We start from the raw sequence: 23,465 nt of genomic DNA on the forward strand, positions 1-23,465 counted from the left end.
AATGTTAGGTATCTTTAATTTTTAATACCTACGTATATAATGACTTGGGTATCGCACGGCTGCATAATGTAACGACATCATAAGGATCATCGTCAACTATTAAAAATAATCCTAATTGAACATAACGGTAATCAACATGCAGTTTGAGCATTACACGTATCGTATCGTGTCGTTTCGTGTCGTGTCGTGTCGTGTCGTATCGTGTCGTATCGTATCGTATCGGTATGGTATGGTACATATTATATTACTTTTTTTTCTGTTGGTTCTGTGTAATTCGAAATACATGTTGTATGTTCTCACTACTGAGGTGAGAACTATTGTCCAAGCTGAAACTAAGATCTTCGCTTTCGCTCGGTCAATAGGCAATATAGAAAAAAATACAGAAAATAGTTTTTTGCCTATAGATTACCGGAAAACCTATAAAGAAGTCAAATGTGAGTCGATCTACATTGGTGACTCATATCATATGCGCCAATATCATTCATTACGTAATGATCTTAATCGTAATGAGTGCACTAAATTAGATAAGTATGTACGAATAAATACAGAAAATAATCTCATAAGAAGTACCTACAAGATTAAATAACCGTATTACGGAAGTATCTGATAAGGACTAAGTAGGTACCTATCTAAATTAAAGCCGTGTAGCCCTTTGCTACATTTGCTAAGGCATTTCTTTCAGGTAAAAAAAATTTGGCAGCCCTCAACTGTGCGTTTCTCCAGAAACTTCCTGCCTCGCACAGCTAAATCAGTGCCGGATTAAGCCAGCACGGGGCTTGCACGGGGCCTGTAGCAAAAGCGATCATGGGGCCCATGGATTGTTTTAATTTTGTCGGACGAAGTGAACGAAGTGAAACTTAGGTTTTTTACGGCCACCATGCGTAGGTGCGCGGGGCCCCCAAACGCGCGGGGCCCGTGGCATTTGCTACTTTTGCCACGTGGCTAATCAGCCACTGAGCTAAACTGTGGAATCAACTGTCGCCCGCGGTATTCCGTACCGATACGACCTTCAAACCTTCAAGAAAAGAGCGTATTCGCATATCAAAGGGTGGCAAGTGGCAACGAACTTATGTACAACCCCCCTGGTGTTGCGGGGGTCCATGGGCGACGGTTATTATGACGTTTAAAACAACAATTACACAGTCTGTGCTATCAAAATCGCTGCCGAGTTAGCTTGGTCTGACTTTCTTTGTACTGTCATGAGTGTCATGCATCAAAACGAAGTCTGAAAGAAATTAAATCTATAAACAATTTTATCTGGCATGTTTACGCTGTAAATGTCTTATGGCTCCTCTACACGATGGCCCCGCGCTGAACCAGCGAGATGGCCACGCGATGGTTACGGCTCCTCTGTACACGATGGTCCCGTGCTGGACCAGCGAGATGGCCATGCGATGGTTATGGCTCCTCTACGTGATGGCCCCACGCTGGACCAGCGAGATGGCCATGCGATGTGTAATAACTCCTGTACACGATGGCCCAGCGCTAGACCAGCGAGATTGCCATGCGATGGTTTTGGCTCCTTTACACGATGGCCCCGCGCTGGACCAGCGAGATTGCCATGCGATGGTTGAGCGCACGCACTATGGAATGGGCCACGTGTAGATACGTACGCACCATCGCTGGCCCACTACCTTTGATAAGCGGACGAAAAACCAACACCGTGGCCCTCCCATCGCCATCCCGCAGCGCCATAAGCCATCCAATACCACTACCCTCTCTACACGCTGGCCCATCTTTGTGGGCCAGTATGATGGCCCATCGTGTAGAGGAACCATAATAGAGGTAATACAAATATTATTCATGTAAGCTGTTGATTCCATCAACTTTAGGACGCATATCAGTTACTCTTCGTTTTCCGTGTAAATATTTAGACGGATTTCACTGTTGACTCATTATACCTAAACATTATAATTGTTATATTTACAAAATAACTTATATAAAAAAATATTGTCTTCAGTTACCAAAACAAAATAAATAAACAAAACAAAGTAAATTACTATCACCATCACCTACTATATAAAGTAAAATACCACTGTTTCTTGACACTAGTATATTATTTAAGGATGACTCACGTTAGACCGGGCCGTGTCCGGGCCGGAACTTCCGGCGCTTATTTTTCTATGACATGACAGGTGATCACGTGATGCTTTCCATATAAAACGAAGCTCCGGAAGTTCCGGCCCGGCTACGGCCCGGTCTAACGTGAGTCATCCTTTAAGCTACTTCCGGGGCGAAAGTCAGTAGAATTTAAATATATTGTAACTTAGAATTGCATAAAAAATTTGCCTATTTAAACTGTATTTTTTTCTGAGGGCCTAGCCAAGATGCCAATCGTTTGCGCTACGACAACGAAACGCTTTTTGTGTCTCCATCACTCTTTCATATATCTTTATTGCATCCATGGAAATTTTTACATAGGATGGTATTAAAACATTATAAAGTCGGTACATGGTGTGGTGTACCCTGTTAGGGCATGGCAATAATCTCAATACTAATAGTGACTATTTACAAATAATACTAAACTTTACTCTCCGACGTTGCATGCATGCGGGTTAGCCCTGACAGCTGCCAAATATTTTATTGCATTTGATGTTCGAAATTCGTCTCCTTCGATAATTTATTTTTTATTATCGACTATAAAAATGATATATTTTAACAATAGGTATGTCCGGTTTAAAAGCTAAATTTCTAAAATAGGTATCTAACTCTAAAACGGATCGTGACAACCGTGCATGGGGTCCCAGAGGAAAATGTTAATAGTCGACTTTATGATGGTTTTTGTGCATCTGCAGTTGATCTGCAGTAATCTATACATATTTTTATGCGTAATTTAATATTTGTAAAAATTTAATGTCGATGGGGCAATTGTAACTATTTTTTTCGGGAGCAATTGAAATTATAAAAATATACCTAAGCAAAATCGAAAATTGAAAGAAAATTCAAGAAGAAATGTAAAACAACTCAACGCATAAGTGAAATGTCATATTTTTATGGATAATTTGATATATAAATAAATATATTTATAAAGAGGATGTTTCAATCGCCCCCGTCTTTATTTCATATGACCGCGTGACCATAACAATTTTTAGTTTCGTATAACGCTTATAATTCTAGAACTACCTTTTTTAATCAACGTTTCATAATGTTTATTTAACTATAGGTAGCCTGGCTATCATTAAAACCTCTTACCAAACAAATTAGCTGAAAAATGAGAGTTGAGTAATAAAAAATGTCAAAAATGTTCCAATTGACCCCAGTCTCCCTAATTTAATAAATCGCGGTCGTGCTGTCTAGTACGGACAGCTAATAGTGGGTGGGTACTAGGTATAGGTAACTAGTTTGCATACCTTTGAGCTCATTCGATTAGGTACAACAACATGATACTTAGTATTGATGGAGACACTAGATATACTTATGCAGATACAAGAATAATGCTCTTTAGAGACGGATTTCATGCACGATTTCAAGTGAAAGTGTTATTTACCTATAGTGTATTTCTTTGGGTAAACAAGAGCGCCGCTTAAATGCTTTCCACATGCGCTGCCTACGTACGATTCTCGGAGTAATCTGGAGGGATCGTATGACAAGCGAAACAGTTCTCGACCTTGTTGGCTGTTGTAGTATCACTGCCACCATAAAACAGCGAAGGTTGCGGTGGCTGGGCCATGTTTTACGTATGGACCCAGATAGACTTCCCCGGGCAGAGTTGCTGAGCGAAATTGCATACGCCAAACGACCAGTCGGACGCCCCATGCTTCGCTATAAGGATTCCTGTAAGCGGGACATGTTGTCCTTTGGCATCGACCCGAACACCTGGGAAACGGAAGCCCTTGAAAGAGCGGGATGGCGTAACCTTCTACGTGATGGCGTAGCGAAGCATGACGAAGTCTGGCTCGATGATTTGAAGCAGAAAAGACTCCGGGCTTCACAGGAACCACCAACAGACTCGCGTTTCACCTGCGATCTTTGTGGCAGAAAGTGTCGTGCTGCGATTGGACTTTACAGCCACAGGAAGAGATGTGCCGCACCTGCGATCTCCGACGGCGCACAGACCTCTTCTTCATAATAAACTGTCGCTGCAACAATCATCTGTCAAGATGCTGTGGCCAATGATGATAATGATTTCTTTGGGTACTTAACAAAATGTAAATAAACCACAATACGGTATTTAAGTACGGTAAGATTACCTATTTAACCGCGACGTGACTATGTGACAAAACTTACAGAAGTTTTACTAAGTACTTAAAAAGATTAGTTTTTATATAGGTAAACTTTCTATTTCTGATACCTATACTAAAGAGAATGTTAAGAGGAACCTATTTAAGACCTATAACAACATTTTTTATGTAAATCTTATGTAAATGGTTTCGTAAAGGAAGTTTCGACCAAGTTCTCAATGTCGAACATTAAGGTTTTCAGACGGAATTTACCCGTGCCGATAAGGTGTTCCATTGCTAAGCGCGGGCGACTTAATCGCACAAAAACCAGTATTACATAGATCTCCGGTTACGTTGAATTGTTGCTGTAGTTGAGGTCATGTTACACAAGGACTTGTCGAGCTCAATTTACTAACAGTCTACTTGTCGAGAATAGATAATGCCCCACAGGAGGCTATAGATACTAAGGCTGCGAAGACTTCCTTGTATTTTAATTCACTTCAGTCTTTTCAGCTGATATAAATAAAGACAATTACACTTACCGCTCATTCTTCTCACTTCTCTGAACGTTAGTAGTTGGTTTAGCTGAAATGTTGGCAATAGCTAAGATTTCGTGCCTTGTAGTAATAATTATGTTTGAATCGAGTACTAGTTGGGTTATAAATAATGTGGACTTGCAGAGTTTAAGAGAAAGAGGTTTGATTGAAGACAGCAACGAAACGGAAATGGACGAGGTTGATCTCAGATTCAGTCTGATTTATCCAGGTTTGTTGATTTTTGATATAAATAACCCATTTTTAGGGTGTAGACCCGATTTGTCCCAGCCGGCAGCCGAGCACAGATCGCAGGTGCCGGCATTCATATGAATTAATCCTAATATTCCTATCTGTCCCCGCCTCATGTATGGCGTCGCGTGGAACGGGGGCAAATGGGAATACACCTATTTTTAGTACCTGATAAATTAACCATAATTTTCATCTATCCGGCTTTTTGCCGGCTCATTGGAGCCTGGGGTCCGCTCGGACACTTTTCCCAAGAACTAACGTAGGCACATTTTTTTATGAAAGTGACTGCCACGTGACCTTCCAATCCTGAGGGGAAACTAGGCCTTAACGGGATTAGTCCAGTTTCCTCATGATGTTTTGCTTAACCGAGTACGAGTGTCTGTCTGCCTGTCTGTGGCCTCTTTAAGTCTTTACGCTTAAACCGCTGAATCAATTTTGTTGAAATTTGGTATGAAAATAGTTTGAGGCCTAGAAAAAGAGCTAGCTAAAGCTAAAAACCATAAGCTACATATTCATATTAATCTAGTTTTTAAGATTGAGATTTTCGAAACTTATATTACCTATTTTTTTATTTTAATCTTTTTACTGCGCAAAAAGACAAAACTGGTAGTGCGTGTCGAAGGGAGGGTTCCGATTTCTGATACACCTTTATACGATACAAAAAGCCATACAAGCAAAAGAGCATATCTTTGCGGCACTTAAATTGTTTCAATATAAGTTTTTTGAAAAAACTCATTAACCTCTCGTGTGCCGGGATCCGGGTTTTTTTTTTCCCGTACCGTACGTGGATCCGTCTACTGATCTTCCTAGGTGCGCGAATTAAATGCACTCGCACTTGACTAGTTTTTTTTTCAGACTCGATTGCGTGTCGCGTGATCACAGAAATCATAACTAATCTATTCTATAGACAACTTCTGGTATCAGACCTTAACCTAATTAAAACAATTAACGATACGACACAGTGACATCAAGGGCCCAATTTGATTCGAGAGACTGACGGCGGTGACATGGCTACCATATCGAACGTTCCTCATAAATCCTCACACTTTTGTAGCGATACCGCAGCAGCGCAGTCTTTTAACTTTTTTTTTATTTGGTGTATTGCCATACCTATGTCCCCACCGGGCACATGAACCATTCCTCATCTATCCCCGCCGCATATATGACGGCGGTCACGTGGGGCGGGGACAAATTGGAATACACCAAGAATTTGACATCGGTCGTAACATCAAAAGTATCTTATTAGCCATGTCACCTTTATTTACTTATCTGAGTGGAATTGGGCCCCAGCATTTGTGCATTTACGTCGATCTGATGAAAAAAGTGCATTGCCTTTGACAATAATCTTCCCAAGTATAAATTAAACTATGTTGTAAGATAATTATTATAATTAAGTAGTATTATTAATTTTCTGTGATTTGGCGAAATTCTACTACTGTTAGTAGCGAATCAAGCCAATATACAGTGCATGTACACCTGTATAGGTAGAATCTTGGTGAAACAAACTCAAAATATTGTACCCAACACCTACATATGTAACCCAATATTCATATGCAAATAAATCATTCATTCATTCATTCAAGTGCCCGAACCAACGCCACAGTTTCTTCATGGATTTGTAACGCTACCTATTAAACATATTTCAGGTTTCAAATATGGTGGAAAATATTCACTGCCCAATGGTGCAGTGAGTTCAGGCCGTGTAGCCAACATGCCAATTGCTTACGCTTCGTAGCGGTCCAAACGCAACTGTCACTTTCGCACTAGTATGGAAGTGATAGAGACACAAAGCGTTTCGTTGTCGTAGCGATAGCGATTGCCACCTTGTGGTTAGGCCGGCTGATCCTTCTCCGAACGCAGCTCGCTGAGCACTGAGCGGACGGCAGTGTGTACCGCGTATGGGAGCGCGGATACGGATATCATTGTTTTTAATAATATATAATAATAATATAATAAATAAATAAATATTTTTATACTACATTCTTACACAGACTGACTAAGGCCCACGGTAAGCCCAAGGAGGCTTGTGTTATGGGTACTCAGACAACGATATATATAATATATAAATACTGAAATACATAGAAAACACCCATGACTCGGGAACAAATATCTGTGCTCATCACACAAATAAATGCCCTTACCGGGATTCGAACCCAGGACCATCGGCTTCACAGGCAGGGTCACTACCCACTAGGCCAGTCCGGTCGTCGGTTTTTGAATGACAGTTTTAGTTATTTTTAACAATAACAAAGCAATCGATAAATTCGATTAAAAATAACATAAGGTTTATAATGGGTTTATATTATTAATCAGCCCTTCCGTTTTACTATTTAAGGTACAAAATGGTGCGGCGCCGGCGACATAGCTGACGGCTACGATGATCTCGGCCCCGCCCGGGAGACCGACATGTGCTGCCGCGAACACGACCATTGCCCCGACACCATAACAGCGGGCGAGACCAAGCACAATCTCACTAACAATGCCTTTTACACGCGGTATGTATGCCCGATGGCGGCCCTAGACCGACATGTGCTACCGCGAGCACGACCACTGCCCCGACACCATAACAGCGGGTCAGACCAAGCACAATCTCACTAACAATGCCTTCTACACGCGGTATGTATGCCCGATGGCGGCCCTAGACCGACATGTGCTACCGCGAGCACGACCACTGCCCCGACACCATAACAGCGGGTCAGACCAAGCACAATCTCACTAACAATGCCTTCTACACGCGGTATGTATGCCCGATGGCGGCCCTAGACCGACATGTGCTACCGCGAGCACGACCACTGCCCCGACACCATAACAGCGGGTCAGACCAAGCACAATCTCACTAACAATGCCTTCTACACGCGGTATGTATGCCCGATGGCGGCCCTAGACCGACATGTGCTACCGCGAGCACGACCACTGCCCCGACACCATAACAGCGGGTCAGACCAAGCAAAATCTCACAAACAATGCCTTCTACACTCGGTATGTAGGTATGCCCGATGGCCCTAGACCGACATGTGCTACCGTAAGCACGACCACTGCCCCGACACCAATAACAGCCGGCCAGACCAAGCACAATCTCCCTAACAATGCCTTCTACACGCGGTATGTATGCCCGATGGCGAAACCAACATTTTTTTAGGTGCCACGGTGTCAGTGCCCATTTTCGAAGGGTAGAGGGTACCCCTAATAGCCTCTGGACGGGCGTTAAAGGTGCATCAGGATGTAATAGCTAGTTTGCTGTTTACTGCTGTATGCGAACTTTGCATGAGTTGAGCCAAGTCAGAGCCATTTGTGGATGTAGAATCCTACATCCGATATCGGATCGAACATTGTGAAAACGCTCTTAGACTTCTGGATAGTAATAGGTTCGCTTCGCTAGATCCTGGATGCGCTTTAGAATGATTGATGACATAGGTTCCTATCAAGGTTAATAAGATTACAGTCTTCATTAAATTACATTTCTGTACCACAAACATTCGATTGCTAACAACGCGTAGTGGGTATACAACCTAGCTCAAATCTTTTCTTTCTTTTCTACTATATTAGATTGAGCTGCGAATGTGACCAGAAGTTCCGCCTGTGCCTGCACGCCGCCAAGAGCAAAATCGCCAAGCAGATCGGGACAGTCTACTTCAACGCACTAGACACCAAGTGCTTCAGGGAGGACTACCCTGTGGTCGGGTGCAATAAGAAAGGAGGGTTAGTACCGCTGTTGCAGCCATTTTTAGGGTTCCGTACCCAAAGGGTAAAAACGGGACCCTATTACTAAGACTCCGCTGTCCGTCTGTCACCAGGCTGTATCTCATGAACCGTGATAGCTAGACAATTGAAATTTTCACAGATGATGTATTTCTGTTGCCGCTATAACAAATACTAAAAAGTACGGAACCCTCGGTGCGCAAGTCCGACTCGCACTTGGCCGGTTTTTTATTAGGGTACACACGGCACGTGTCTGACACGCTCAATGTCTGTATATCGACCCTTAAGGGCTCTGCAGACTTTGCAACAAATCGCATGCGATTTTAGATACATTGCTGGCTAAGTAGGTTTAACTAATTCAATTGATCGATCAAAAGCCGCAATGTATCAAACATCAGATGCGATCTCTTACAAGATGAGTGAGGTGAGTACCAGGGAACGGCCCGCTATCCCTTATCGGGGTTTTATAAGGGTATTGCATAAGGCTTAACTCACCATACCCTTTGCCAGACGAAACCCTTTGTTTTGGTTTTAAAAACCCTTATATAAAGCTACCACATTTGAATAATCGGTAGCCCAAATACCCTTACAAAACCCTTATCATCCGCTCACCAACACCTTGCATATTGCTTATAAGGGTTAGCCTTATAAAGGGCTTCCCTTTTAGCATATAAGCGTGCTAATTTAAGTCGTCTACCTTGTTCATAAAGCACACATTACTTCGAATCCGAGCGATCGTCGGCGGCGACGGCGGCGTTCTTTGACTAGACACGTATTTTCTTTCCTTTTCATACACTACCGTAGATATATACTAATCCTGTCTCTTTCACGCAAAGGGAAACCTTTATAAAAAGCGCTTAAAGATAAGGGTAACCCTTATTAAGAGCTAGCCTTATTTTTGGTTAGCTTTTCGGTAAGGGTTAGTCAAAGGTAAGGGTATGAATGGGCTTGCAGTTCAAAAGGGAAAGTCTTTCAATGTGTTAGCCGTGTTTAAGTGTCGCCCATTGAAAGGGTTTTATCGCGGAAAGGGTTGTCCGGTCCCTGGTGAGTACACGCCTTTAGCCAATTAGAAAATAAAAGGGTGACAATTTAACCGCCTAAGTATTCGATACCTATTATACCTATAGCCGAGCCGGTTAAACAACTTTGTCAGCAGAAAAAGCCGCGAAATCTGGGGGCACGGCAGTGCCCCTGCCGGGGCCCCGCCAAGTCGAGCTAGACAAAGAGGCACGGCCGTACCATCCTTTTCTCAAAGCCACTCAGGCCATTTTCAACGTCCTGGTAATTTTGTGATAGCTAAAGCTAGAACCCTGAATTTTCAGTGACGTATAGAGCATAACATGATTTAGATATATTCTCAATAACATTAAATTTGAACATGTAGTTTAAGAATTATTGCATGTCAAAGTTCCTTAGTTTTGTCACTGACACACTCACTCACGATCATCATAATTCTAAGGTACTTCTAGCAGATCCACAAGCTCCAAATTTGAAACGTAATTAGTTTTTAGCGTATTAAGCCAATAAAAACTTTAAAATACTGCAGTATCAGTCACGTTTTAAAGATTTAATAACTGCACAAGTAAGTTTGTAATCCTATATAAATATATGCGATAACAAAGTTACCTTTGCAGTTCCTACAATTAGTAGGTTAAGTATAGGTACACTACGTTGTACGAGTACGATGTGAGTATGAATTAAGATGTGTATAATGATGATATGTGTATACATAGTATGAGTATGGTATGGGTATGAGTACACGAAAAGAAGGACTGCCTACAAAAAGAGATGAGATCCCATCAAAAACATTACATGTAAAAAGATGCAAGTCTCGCAACGCAGTTCTTTTACTACAAAATAGTTTTGAGATGTAATGTGAAACCAAGTCGGTTATTTTAGTCAGTGCCAGGGAGTGTTAAAACCGTAACGATATTAGATACCTTTATTTTTTTTATACATACTTATAATGACTTTTGATTGGAAACGATAATTTTAATTACTATGTCTATGTTGTACCTAATCCATTAACTGAAAAGTTTATTGAACATTTTATACTTTTTTTAATACATTATTTACATGTCAATGTTCAACGCAGCTAAATCTTCTTTTTTTTTAATAGATGGTTGAACAGAAAATGCTTGGAGCCCAAATATAACACGGAAGGAGAGCAGCGGTACCAGTGGTTTGATGTACCAAATTATTAATCTAATCGTATTATAATTATTTATTTTAGTTGATAAGAAGTTGTGTAAGTACCTATCCCTAAATGTTTTGTTCTGAAATAAGTATTATTGTATGATGTAAATAAATAAAAAATTGTTAGAGAATAGACGTTTTATTTAATACTCTATGCTTAGTTTCCATAAAAAAAGTTCTTGAAACGTTATTAAATATAGTTGGTCAAACCAAATTGTCAGTAAATAAGAACAACACTAGTACTAGCACCCAAAAGAAAAGGAGGAGCATAGTATTTTTTGTTCTTATTTACTGACAATTTGGTTTGACCAACTATAGGTACCTACCTACTTATTATGTTGGTTGAAATAAATATGGAGGAGATAGTAAAAATTTACAAGGTTCAATCTATCCGTACAGTTATTAAATTTAGCGCCATCTAGTAACACAAACGGAATAAAACCGAAATAATTACCATCTGGAATCAGAGCTAGAAAACGGCGAAAACACCCGTTTTCGCCGTTGCCTAGTCAAGATGATAATCGTTTGCAGAAAAACGAAACGAAACGCTATCTGTCTCTATCGCACTAATAAGGAAGTGTGATAGAAAGACAATAGCGTTTCGTTTCGTTTCTCCCCCTAATTGAAAAAATAAAAACGTAATGTTACACACATATATTTTTTGTCATAACTCATCACAGTCTTGTAACCAAATGGAATTATTATCAACAAATGCTCTGTCTTGTGACAAAACTTCATCATCATCATTGCTGCCATTATCATCTTCCTGGCTCAATGTACCCTGACCACAACCTCTCATTTTCCTTATTAATTCACCCCATTTAAGCACTGTACCACAGAAAGGACACTGTCCTTGTATGGGGACAAATTCAGACGGTTCTAAGAATAACTGGGCGAGACATGTTATGTGAGATATGAGGTCACAATGAGGATTTAAGCAGGATAGCTTAGAGTCGGGTCTGGTTATGTAGCCGGAGCAGATGAGGCATTCCGTGTGGGTTGCATGGAAGGTTTTCTTGGGTTTCTTCAGGTTCTTACTCTTGACTGGTCCATGGCATATTTTCATGTGAGTTGGAGGTTCTCTTTCAGGCTAAAAATAAATAGATTTTAGTAAAATAGGTATTCTAGCTATATAGTAGCCCAATAAATAAATACAATACAATACAATACAAATCAATAATATTTTTTTTTTAATAAAAAAAATATATTTTATGCTTCAAGGCTCATAATCATAAGGGTATTACAAAATACAATTGCATTTGTTTGGTTTTATAATCAAACTAAACAAACGCAACTTTGTTTATAACAACAAATTCAATTTCATTGCTTTGTTGGACTGTTAGAAGTTAAACTAAATTGATTTTGATTTTATAATATTATAACAAGTTTTAACTATTTTACGTTAAATACTTACTGGAAATTCTTCATAAAAGTCTTTCTCTAGCCATCTGATGGTGAGCGGCAGTCGACACCACGGCCCGACCCTAAGCATTTCACTGACAACTCGGAGCTGAAAGTGGAACTCTGTCTCCTTCCTGGGCACTCTCTTTAGGGACAAGTGCTGCAGTCTTGTTGTCTTTGTTGGGTTCTGCCAGGCCCATTCAAACTATGAAGAGAAGATTTATTGTAGGACTAAATGTCATAGTTACAGTGTAGCCATTATTTAACATTCTGACCAACTTGACAGAGCCGGAGCTCTACTAGCTTCGAGCAACTCGGAAGGGACTCTGCATTCGCGCTATTTCCCCTCTGCTGAGGTGCATGACACACAATAAGGGAAGAGTGTGCAAGATTTGTCTTTGTTGTGTGTCATTTTCTATGTATTTCAGTCGTCATTACAAATTGGATTGAATGGCAGAATGATTTGTCCGGTAAGATATATAACAGACGCAGACGGATGACTACAGACTATACCTCTTGGGTTAAAATTGGATAAAAATGTCTAGAGCAAATTTGTACTCTAGCAAAATTTACTCACCCGCAAAGCAGATATGTTGTTAGGGAACCCGTGTACAATCATGACCATTTTCCTAAAACAAATAAAATAGAATCAGTGGATTAAAATATTAACATGAGTCACTGAAAAGCAACAACCTTTATACATGTAATACATGCTAATACATGTATGAACAATGTAAACAATGGTACATTTTACCATGGTCCTCTATTACTTGTCCTAAGCGCACCACCAGCCCACGTTCCTCTGTTATGTTGCATTATTCTTCTATTTGGATCTCTGGTGTAGCCAATGTATGTACGACCCTTATATTTGGGGTTAATGTTGTACAATAAATAAACTCCAAAGAAATCTTCAACGAGTTCTGGCTCCATCATTTTGTTGTTAAAGAACTACAGACAAACTATTCTTTAATTCTTATCATAATAGTTTTTACGTCCGGTTCGACTCACTCAACTACTCAAGTTTTTCCTACTTTTTTTTGTTTTTAGCACCCGCGCTTAAAGACAGCTGTGGAGCTGTCACTGTCGGCGATTTAGCGATTTTCTGTTTGAGCTTTAATAAAAAGCGCTCCACTGTCATCGGTACTAAGAACAGCTGATAACTTTGACATTAGATTGACAACTGTCACAACTGACATTTCTCTTATTCTGTGCTTATTCTTCATGCTTGCCTTTGTGTTTACCGGCAGAAACATTGTATTATAAGTTATAAAACTATAAGGCTACATTTTCTAGTTAGTCATAGTAATACTACAATGTCTGACGAATCATCCAACACACAGAGCGCCAAAATCTGTGGGCTGTAAGTATTGGTAGAAAAACATCGTGTCGATATGCTATTGATATGTACATAATCTTCTATTATAATATTATACAATATCTATTTAAACGCGCTTTGAGTAGATTTGTACTACAGCTTTGCACCCGTACCAATACAACATGCATTTAAAAAAAAAATATTCATCATCTTCCTCGCGTTATTTCGGCATTTTGCCACGGCTCATGGGAGCCTGGGGTCCGCTTGACAACTAATCCCAAGAATTGATGCAGATTGATTGTTTTTACGAAAGCGACTGCCATCTGACCTTCCAACCCCGAGGAGGAACTAGTCCGGTTTCCTTACGATGTTTTCGTTCACCGAAAAGCGACTGGTAACTGGTAAAATCAAATGATATTTCGTACATAAGTTCCGAAAAACTCATTGGTACGAGTCGAAGTTTGAACCCGCGACCTCCGGATTGAAAGTCGCACGCTCTTACCGCTAAGCCACCAGCCCTTGCAAGCTTGCTTTTTTTAAGTATCTTATTTAATAATGTATCGATTAAAATTATTTTGTAATTAAGATACTTAAACAATATACATTATACCTGCAACTTACATTTTCAATTTATTTTAGGTGTAATGAGAACCCTAGTAAATACTGCTGCCCCCGCTGCGAAGTATTGTACTGCTCCTTAGATTGCTACAGATCTGAAAAGCACCAAGAATGCTCCGAAAACTTCTACCGCAACTGTGTGACAGAAGAACTCGCCTCAAATCACGTTGATGATGAATCTAAGCGCAAAATGATTGAAATATTAAAGCGTATGCATGAGCAAGAAATAGACACTGAGGATATCAAGGAGATGCTAGAAAACATGGACTCGGATGATGAAGAAAGTGAGGATCTTCATGAAAGAATTAAAGGGCTTAATTTAAATGATGCTGATCAGCTGTGGGGAGTATTGACGGAAGATGAGAGGAATGAATTTGAGGCTCTGTTAAATAAGGGTGATGTGGGAGCTATTATGCCACAGTGGGAGCCATGGTGGATGTTTAGAAAGAAAGAGAAGAAGGTAGAGGAAATAACTAAGGAAGAAAGTGAAGCATTGAAAAAGTGTCCTGATTTAAAGAAGGTTCCAGCTTTAGATTCTATGACTGTAAGTAATCCAATAGATTTGGGCCCATTTCTCGAACGATATTAGACTAATATTATGAGTCCACGAACTGTCAAATCATATGGGTTGCCATGAAAATACACTAATAATATAAGTTTTACAAATAAGCAGATTCTCCCAGCTTTTCCATCCAACACCAATTGAGCCAGCCGCCTCAACTGAATACCCCAATAAAAGGACACCCCAATTTTGTACTCCTGGGGCATTCCACAAAAAGGCCTTCTATGTCAGGGACATAACGCATATGGCAACTACCTTAATAACCTGCAGAAATTGGTATTATCTTCGAGCAACGCCGGCTTCCGACATGTTGGAAGGGAGGAGCCCAAGCAATATTTTACAGTATAAATAATTCTGCTATTTTGAACGTGCACACAGTCGCACTTTTTACTCACTACGTACAAAATCTAATGTGTAATGACGACACAAATACATAGAAAATGACACACGTCAAAGACAATCTTGCACACCTCGATTTCTTTTCTCTCGATTCATTCATTCATTCATACAGTTGTACTAATGCCGTCTCCCTTCCCAGTGTTGCTCCAAGGGTATTGTATACCATTGAATCTATAGTTTGTCAAAGGACTGTCTCATTTCAAACATAGACAGAGAGAATCATACTATCTTTGTCTTTCACTAGTACTAGCACCAAAAAGAAAAAGATGAGTATAGTTTTCTTTGTTCTTATTTACTGCCAATTTGGCTTGACCAACTATAAAGCTAAGTTATCAAACTATCATGCCCAATATTCGCTTCTTAGTTTTGTCAGAAGTGTTAAAAAAATAATGTCTCATCATAATACCCAACACTTTTCTGGAATGCCACTGCGAAGATTGCCAGCTGCCATTCTTTGCTGTTCTTTCTTACACCCCATCCACCAGTGTTGGCCGAACGCTAATGCCATTAACCATTAAAAATTAACAATTAAAAAGGTTAATGGCCATTAACCATTAGCCATTTAATTCGGATTAAAGTTAATTCGGATTAAATTTTTGAGACGTTAATGGCCATTGAAGTTAATTCGGATTAACTTTAATTCGGATTAACTTCAATGGCCATTAAAGTTTCAAAAAATTAATTAGAATTACTCTCAATTGCATTAACGTCTAATAAAATTACATTCGTGATATTTTAAAATGAGACAGCAAAATGACCCTGACTGAACCCTGGCAGTAGTAGCAGTACCTACCTACTACCTAGTAGAATTCTGGTTTGGTGCAACACAGACATACGCGGTTTTGATCATTTAAATCGTCTTGATGAGCACTTCGGAGAGCCGTACCCATGATAGAGCTGATGCTGAACCCTGGCAGTACCTAATGGATCTAAGGTTTGGTGCAACATAGGCACACGCTGTTTTAGTCATCCGACTCGTCTTGATGAGCACTTCGGAGAGCCATACCCGTGATAGAGCTGATGCTGAACCCTGGCAGTACCTAATGGATCTAAGGTTTGGTGCAACATAGGCACACGCTGTTTTAGTCATCCGACTCGTCTTGATGAGCACTTAGGAGAGCAGTACCCATGATAGAGCTGATGCTGAACCCTGGCAGAACCTAGTGGATCTAAGGTTTGGTGCAACATAGGCACACGCTGTTTTAGTCACCCGACTCGTCTTGATGAGCACTTAGGAGAGCAGTACCCATGATAGAGCTGATGCTGAACCCTGGCAGTACCTAGTGGATCTAAGGTTTGGTGCAACATAGGCACACGCTGTTTTAGTCACCCGACTCGTCTTGATGAGCACTTAGGAGAGCAGTACCCATGATAGAGCTGATGCTGCACCCTGGCAGTACCTAGTGGATCTAAGGTTCTAAGGCTCTATCATGGGTACTGCTCTCCTAAGTGCTCATCAAGACGAGTCGGATGACTAAAACAGCGTGTGCCTATGTTGCACCAAACCTTAGTTCCGCTAGGTACTGCCAGGGTTCAGCATCAGCTCCATTATGGGTACTGCTCTCCTAAGTGCTCATCAAGACGAGTCGGGTGACTAAAACAGCGTGTGCCTATGTTGCACCAAACCTTAGATCCACTAGGTACTGCCAGGGTTCAGCATCAGCTCTATCATGGGTACTGCTCTCCTAAGGGCTCATCAAGACGAGTCGGATGACTAAAACAGCGTGTGCCTATGTTGCACCAAACCTTAGATCCATTAGGTACTGCCAGGGTTCAGCATCAGCTCTATCATGGGTATGGCTCTCCGAAGTGCTCATCAAGACGAGTCGGATGACTAAAACAGCGTGTGCCTATGTTGCACCAAACCTTAGATCCATTAGGTACTGCCAGGGTTCAGCATCAGCTCTATCATGGGTACGGCTCTCCGAAGTGCTCATCAAGACGATTTAAATGACCAAAACCGCGTATGTCTGTGTTGCACCAAACCAGAATTCTACTAGGTAGTAGGTAGGTACTGCTACTACTGCCAGGGTTCAGTCAGGGTCATTTTGCTGTCTCATTTTAAAATATCACGAATGTAATTTTATTAGACGTTAATGCAATTGAGAGTAATTCTAATTAATTTTTTGAAACTTTAATGGCCATTGAAGTTAATCCGAATTAAAGTTAATCCGAATTAACTTCAATGGCCATTAACGTCTCAAAAATTTAATCCGAATTAACTTTAATCCGAATTAACTTTAATGCAATTGGTTAATGGCGGAACTAATGGTTAATAAAATTGATCAATGGTTAATTAAAATTAACAATTACGGCCAACACTGCCATCCACATACTCGACGAGTGGCATGGGAAGTAGGCAGAGACGTAGTGTGACCGCGCTATTCGTCATCGGCCGCCATACTGCCCTGCATACTTCCCTCACTACTTTCCATACCACTGGTCGAGTACGTGGCCGGGGTATTAGGTTTCTTGTCATATGAGATTGCAATAAGTCATCAGTACAGTATGTACTGATGACTGGAAAGAGCTGGAAGTAGCCGCTCAAGATTGTGACAAATGGAGGATTCTTCTGCGAGCTCTATGTCCCTAATGAGGGATAACAGGAATACATCATCATCACATTGTGTACTGATCAGTCATCTATGTTGGAGTTGAACATCCCGATTTTGAAAACATTGGTGACAGAAAACATCTATTTTAGATTTGTACTTTACTTTATATAAGTATGTTTTTGTTACAGACTGTCCAACCCTCCCCAGCAATAAAGTTTAATATAACAAATATCATAGCATCCTACGCATTTGTGATGCGATACTTCAACGGAGACGTGGAGCCCCTGGAATGGGTAACACATTTCCTCAATGTTTGTGCCAATTTGGAGTCTAGTGCCAATTTTGATGACCCTGCCATAGCCGTTGAGTCAGTTGTACAGAAATGCTTACAGGTACATATTTTGTAATATTGCCTTATGCTTTTAGAAGAAACATTGCTTTAAATACTCCTATAGCCCGCTCCAGACTCCGCTGATTAGCGATCTAGACTCCAGACTCGCGTTCGCGGCTTCGCGCCGCGATTCGCGCACGAGTGTGGAGGGCCCTTAAGGCCCACCCATACAGGAAACAAATGTAAAATTTGCCAGCGAAATTTGAACCTATAGTGTACGAAATAGAGTTGATTTTAGTTTGGATGAAAATTGAACAAAATAAAACAAATGCAACTATCCCAAACTAAGAAGAATAAAGGACAATGACCATTAGCTTTACGAGGGTATAAATACTAACATTTTGTTTCAGTGTCCTACCACTTTTAATTAGTTAACACTGTTAAAACACCTACTTTATTTTATGGGAAGTTTCATACTTCACTGCCGACTCCCGAGTGACAAGCAGTAAATAGCGCAACTGGTCGTTACATTGCGGTATCTAGTCAAACTTTTGAATACAGTTTACTTTAGTAGTCGGCAATGTAACTTAAATTGCATGCAAGTTCTTGCTAGTCTAAACCTCGCTTTAGAGTGCCAAAGTCAAAACTTGTGCCATCCGAAAAGGTTTCACTAGACAGATGCTGTGAGAGCTATTATAGTTGGTCAAGCAAATCTTGTCAGTAGAAAAGGCAGCAAAATTTAAAAAAAAGTAGCCGCGAACGGATATCGCCCCATAGAAAATTTGATTTCGCGCCTTTTTCTACTGACAAGACTTGCTTGACCAACTATAATTACATTTAGTAAGTTGTTAATAAATTGTTACAGAGTGAACTCATTGAAACAGACGCGCCGAGTCTGGATGTCATGAAGCACGACACCTATTTAATCCTCCAAGGACCCAGTAAAGAGCACAAAAATCACTACTGCAAATCAGCTCTCTCAGATCTCTACAGGGTGCTACATAAAGCCAAATCTATATCAAAAGCGCAGCCTACTGATGATAAGAAACAAAGTAAAGATAAAGCATTTTCTAAGAAGTTTCCGGAGCATGGGACAGAACATTTACCGCCCTTGGATGGTAACAAGTTGAAGAAATGTATGAAGAAAGTTGAATATTATTTGTCCTTCCTTGAAAGTGGCATAGCATAGCATGGAATTTGAATGAGAACTTTTAACCTTTTCGCCGCCACGTCAATGAAGTAATAAAGTGTCATCAACGCCATGTCAAAAATTGCACGTAAACAACCCGTATAAACATATAAGTTAATAAGACGTTTACTCAAAAAGTTTGAACATAAGTACATATAAAAGTACACGATAATGCTTACAAACTAATTGAAAGGAAAAGTGGTTTAGCTAATGTCTGTGCCAAAAGCCACCGCCGTATTTGTATCTAGCCAAGGACAGCAGAAACATTTACACTATTACATATTGGACAGAATAGCAAAACCGTACAATGCGCAGTAGATAAAAAAGTGCTAACTTAACTAAAAATCAATATTTATAAAGAAGGTTACTCAACCAAAAGTGCATGTTACTTCCTTTTGGAGGTCCAGTAAATAAGCCTTGCAGCGTAGTTTGAAAACCGCCAGGGACTTACAGTTAACTACTGATGGCGGCAAATTGTTCCAGCATTTAGACGCATCAAGTCGTAGCGTGGTGTGCACGCAATGTACTGACTTTACATCAAGTCAATGGCGGCAAAAAGGTTAAAGAGTTGTATAATGTAAATAATGGATGTTATGTTTGTAAGAATAAATAAAGATTGTAAGTTCCATTAGTTTGTGTTTAACTTCACAGAACAACCAACACATATAAACGATCTGCATCATTCGTGTAGTGTGCTTACCTCAAGGCAGATCGTATGCCTGTTTGCCATTATCTGTTATTTAAAAAAAAACGCATGACACCTTTACCACACTTTATTCCAACAAGATAATTGTGATTACAGGAATGTCCACAAAATATTACATTAATAACAGACTATTAATCGAGTAACATTAAACCACATAAAATTATATTTCATTTGAAAACACTAGCACAGCCCCTATTATTCATTCATATTTTGATATACAGAAATAAATCATTCAGCATACTGGTACAAGTAGCAAAATACATTTTAATACTTTGCCTAAGGCTGCGTTTCCACCAGAGATGTGTTAATCACTGCACGCTGAGCGCGGAAAACAAATTAAGTATTCTATTTGTTCTTAACAAACACATCCCTCGCTACGCATCCTCGCACATATCTGGTGGAAACGCAGCCTAAACACATATCCACATAATAAATTATTCATTTAGCAGATATAGAAAAAAAGGCATAAGAACGGTATACAATGAACATACAGATAGACAGAGAAACCTTCGACAAATTAGGTATTAAAATGGTTTGTTATATTGTTGGGAGTTAGGACTAATAGGAGAACAATACTAATTTCCTATTCTAATATCTCATTTACCGACAAGTCACAATCAATAGTTCAACATGGTTAAATCTTATAAGAAAATAAATAATTTAGCTAATCTAGAAATATCTCCAATGTTGGCAGGTACAGAAGAGCTGGCACAAATGAAATGAATGAGTGAATACAGCGGTGGCAGCATGGTTCCATTTTTATCGCCTGTCACTTTCGCACTTACATACTTGTTAGAACGTGACAGGTGATAAAAATGCGACCGCGCTACGGCCTCAGGTGTCACTCATACAATGAAAGCTTCGTTAATTCCATTCGTGCCTTGTTTCGTGAATCAACCTGTATATGTCGTCTGCCTGGTGTATTAAGGCAACTTTAAGGGTCAGAGGGGCATACCGCGAAACGATAATCGAAATTTTGTCATTTGTTTATCGCACGATATGGAAGAGCGATAGAGGCAGATAACGAAGTTTGTCGCGTAGGGGCTCAGATACTGGAGTGTCTCTTGTGATTCAATGTAAAGTCAGCTGCAGAAGTAAGCGAGAGAATTGTATCTCACAATGATCTTTACAAAACTGAATTGTTAAATTCAAAAAGAAAAACTAAAAAAAAATAGTTGAATTTTCTTATTCGAAATCCAAGGCAAGTCAGTGTTCTTAAATGATACCTTATTTCGTAGAGGTTCATTTCGTTGAACATAAGCAAGTGCTCACTCGATACATCAGTTTTGTTACCAAAACGACTATTATTTTCGTAGTCAGTCAGTTCGTATTATGGAAGGCATTAGTTGGAGAGACAGGATAACGAATGAGGAGGTGCTAAGAAGAGTGAGTGAAAGAAGAGCTATTCTGAACACTATTGCAAATAGACGCGGGAAAATGATTGGACACTTAATACGACACGACTACTTCTTTAAAACTATCCTGGAGGGGCGGATAGGAAGGAAGCGGGGTAGAGGAAAACCCAGACGCAGCTTTTTAGATCAAGTGAAAGAAAAAGTAGGGGTCGTGTCGTATCAAAAAGTCAAAGAGCTGGCGCGGGATAGGGAAAGCTGGAAGATACTCCACCGACAAGAGAATAACTCAAGTTAATGATGATGAGTCGACATCTAGCGTCAAGTAGCAGAATTATCAGTACTGCTACTCGACAATAGATGTCGCGACAAACGGAAAGAACAACAATTTTAAGCTAATATTATAACCGGATTAACAGGAACTATTTTCAACTCCTTCTGCTTGTAATATTAGCTGTAAATTGATGAGCAATACACTTCGTTAGTCGCGACACACGTGACATCTATTGTCGAGTAGCAGTACTGATAATTCCGCTACTTGACGCTAGATGTCAAGTACGAAAATAATAGTCGTTTTGGTAACAAAACTGATGTATGGAGTGAGCACTCTATTCTTACTTATTTTTATATGGTTGAAAATATCTTACATACCGGAACAATTAAGAGGGCAAGATCCTGGGTTTATTTTAGATTCTCACTTTTGTTGCTGACTGTACACAGCTAAAGACAGAGACACAACCATAGGAAGAAACCCACATTTTTAAATATTTTTCTTCCTTTTTACAAGAATGGTCTCAAAAGTGAATAATAATCATTTATACATTGAGAAGGAGCTACAAGGAATTATATTTCCTCAAATCTGCAAAAACATCTTTATAATAATATATTTATATGATTATCCTCAATTTAGTATTTTAAAAATGTTGCAATAACACTGATCACTGTAATATAATTATAAGAATTTCATTCTTAAGTACAAATAACCTCTAATTCACCATCACCTTGATTTCAATGATTTTAGCTCCAACATTATTGCTATCAAGATTTTAGTTCCTCAATTTCACGGACCTGAATGCCACTTTATATCTAGAACTCCAAGGTCTAATTTTCAATGTCAAGTTATATGTGAAGTCCTAGCACAAAATAGGTCTTTATCTGTATACCTCGGTCTTCAGTTAAAAATACGACATTGTTTTACTAATCGCGAATACAATTTCCTTATTAGCGTTTGTCCTGACTTCAAACTGATTTTGAACCTATGATTTTTGACCACCACACACATTTGATAGGTTAATACAGGAAGCAGGGCAGCCTGGTGTCCAGCACGAGGGATACTGACATTTACGTTTTTTTTATGATATAGGAGGCAAACGAGCAGACGGATCACCTGTTGGTAAGCGATTACCGCCACCCATGGATACCCGCAGCACAAGAAGGGTTTTAAGTGCGTTGCCGGCCTTTAAGACGGGATTAAGCTCTTTTCTTTAAGGTTGTCTCGGTCCGGAAATACCGCAGGCGATAGTTCATTCCACAACAATAAGTTACGTGTCACAATTTGGTGCCGTGACCAGGATGTTTTTCTTCACCAGGATGTATTTACGTGATAAGGATGTTATATGATATTATGGCTACTACTAGCCGGTGGCCTCTGGCCTTCAATCTCATTTTTCTCCTCAACCTCTACAAATTAATACGGAATTTGGTTCTGATAATACTGTATCATGTCATACGTTCTGGTCCTGAAGTTGAGGAAGGAGTTCCTTATAACAGACAGCATGAAGGCAGCCGCCTCTTTCTCCGTGGAGTTGGGCGCGAAGCGGGAGCGGAGGAGGCGGATGGTCTGCCCGCGGAAGCAGGGCAGCCCGGTGTCCAGCATGAGGGACACCATGGATATTATGGCTTCTTGGTATGGTCTGTGAAAAAATTAAATTTTGCTTTAGATTGAATGCACATTACCAAATAGAGCTAATACTACTCTAGGGTGTATTTCGGTAATTCGAACTCTTCAAAATGTCTGATTACGAAAATCACCCATAATTCTATAAAATTAGAGTACTGAACTATTCGGAATTACCCTAAAACACCTTTTATGAAATGTCAAAACTGAAATGAAATGTGTCAGTAAGAGAGATCTTATGTATCTCGTGACATCAATTTAAACGCCACGCCTATTATATATATACAACTCGCCATGCAT

The 23,465-nt window shown here is 39.9% G+C and overlaps 4 protein-coding genes across 4 annotated transcripts in view; 2 read left to right on the top strand and 2 right to left on the bottom strand.

Annotated features, from left to right (window-relative positions):
- The first annotated feature begins 4,699 nt into the window (after positions 1–4,699).
- On the top strand, positions 4,700–10,923 carry LOC134750413 (phospholipase A2-like). Its single transcript, XM_063685586.1, has 4 exons — positions 4,700–4,925; positions 7,281–7,440; positions 8,492–8,644; positions 10,764–10,923. Exons 1-4 carry the CDS (start codon positions 4,751–4,753, stop codon positions 10,846–10,848), a joined length of 573 nt encoding a protein of 190 aa, XP_063541656.1. The 5' UTR covers positions 4,700–4,750; the 3' UTR covers positions 10,849–10,923.
- Positions 10,924–11,143: 220 nt separating this feature from the next.
- LOC134749890 (structure-specific endonuclease subunit SLX1 homolog) lies at positions 11,144–13,297 on the bottom strand. The gene is made up of 4 exons (XM_063684893.1): positions 12,996–13,297; positions 12,819–12,870; positions 12,255–12,446; positions 11,144–11,930 (listed from the first exon to the last, which is right to left on the bottom strand). Exons 1-4 carry the CDS (start codon positions 13,172–13,174, stop codon positions 11,505–11,507), a joined length of 849 nt encoding a protein of 282 aa, XP_063540963.1. The 5' UTR covers positions 13,175–13,297; the 3' UTR covers positions 11,144–11,504.
- A 166-nt stretch (positions 13,298–13,463) lies between these two features.
- LOC134749980 (zinc finger HIT domain-containing protein 2) lies at positions 13,464–19,838 on the top strand. The gene is made up of 4 exons (XM_063685016.1): positions 13,464–13,601; positions 14,196–14,718; positions 17,879–18,082; positions 18,887–19,838. The coding sequence occupies exons 1-4, from the start codon at positions 13,555–13,557 to the stop codon at positions 19,208–19,210; spliced, it is 1,098 nt and encodes a 365-aa protein (XP_063541086.1). The 5' UTR covers positions 13,464–13,554; the 3' UTR covers positions 19,211–19,838.
- Positions 19,839–19,968: 130 nt separating this feature from the next.
- The window catches only part of LOC134750258 (phosphatidylinositol 4-kinase alpha), a 54,758-nt gene continuing 51,261 nt past the window's right edge, over positions 19,969–23,465 (bottom strand). The window contains exon 38 of the mRNA XM_063685415.1: positions 19,969–23,181. Coding sequence (XP_063541485.1) covers positions 22,956–23,181 — 226 coding nt within the window. The 3' untranslated portion in view covers positions 19,969–22,955. The remainder of the gene's footprint in view (positions 23,182–23,465) is intronic.

The sequence above is a fragment of the Cydia strobilella genome, chromosome 19, assembly GCF_947568885.1.
Source record: "Cydia strobilella chromosome 19, ilCydStro3.1, whole genome shotgun sequence".
Lineage (NCBI taxonomy): Eukaryota > Metazoa > Arthropoda > Insecta > Lepidoptera > Tortricidae > Cydia > Cydia strobilella.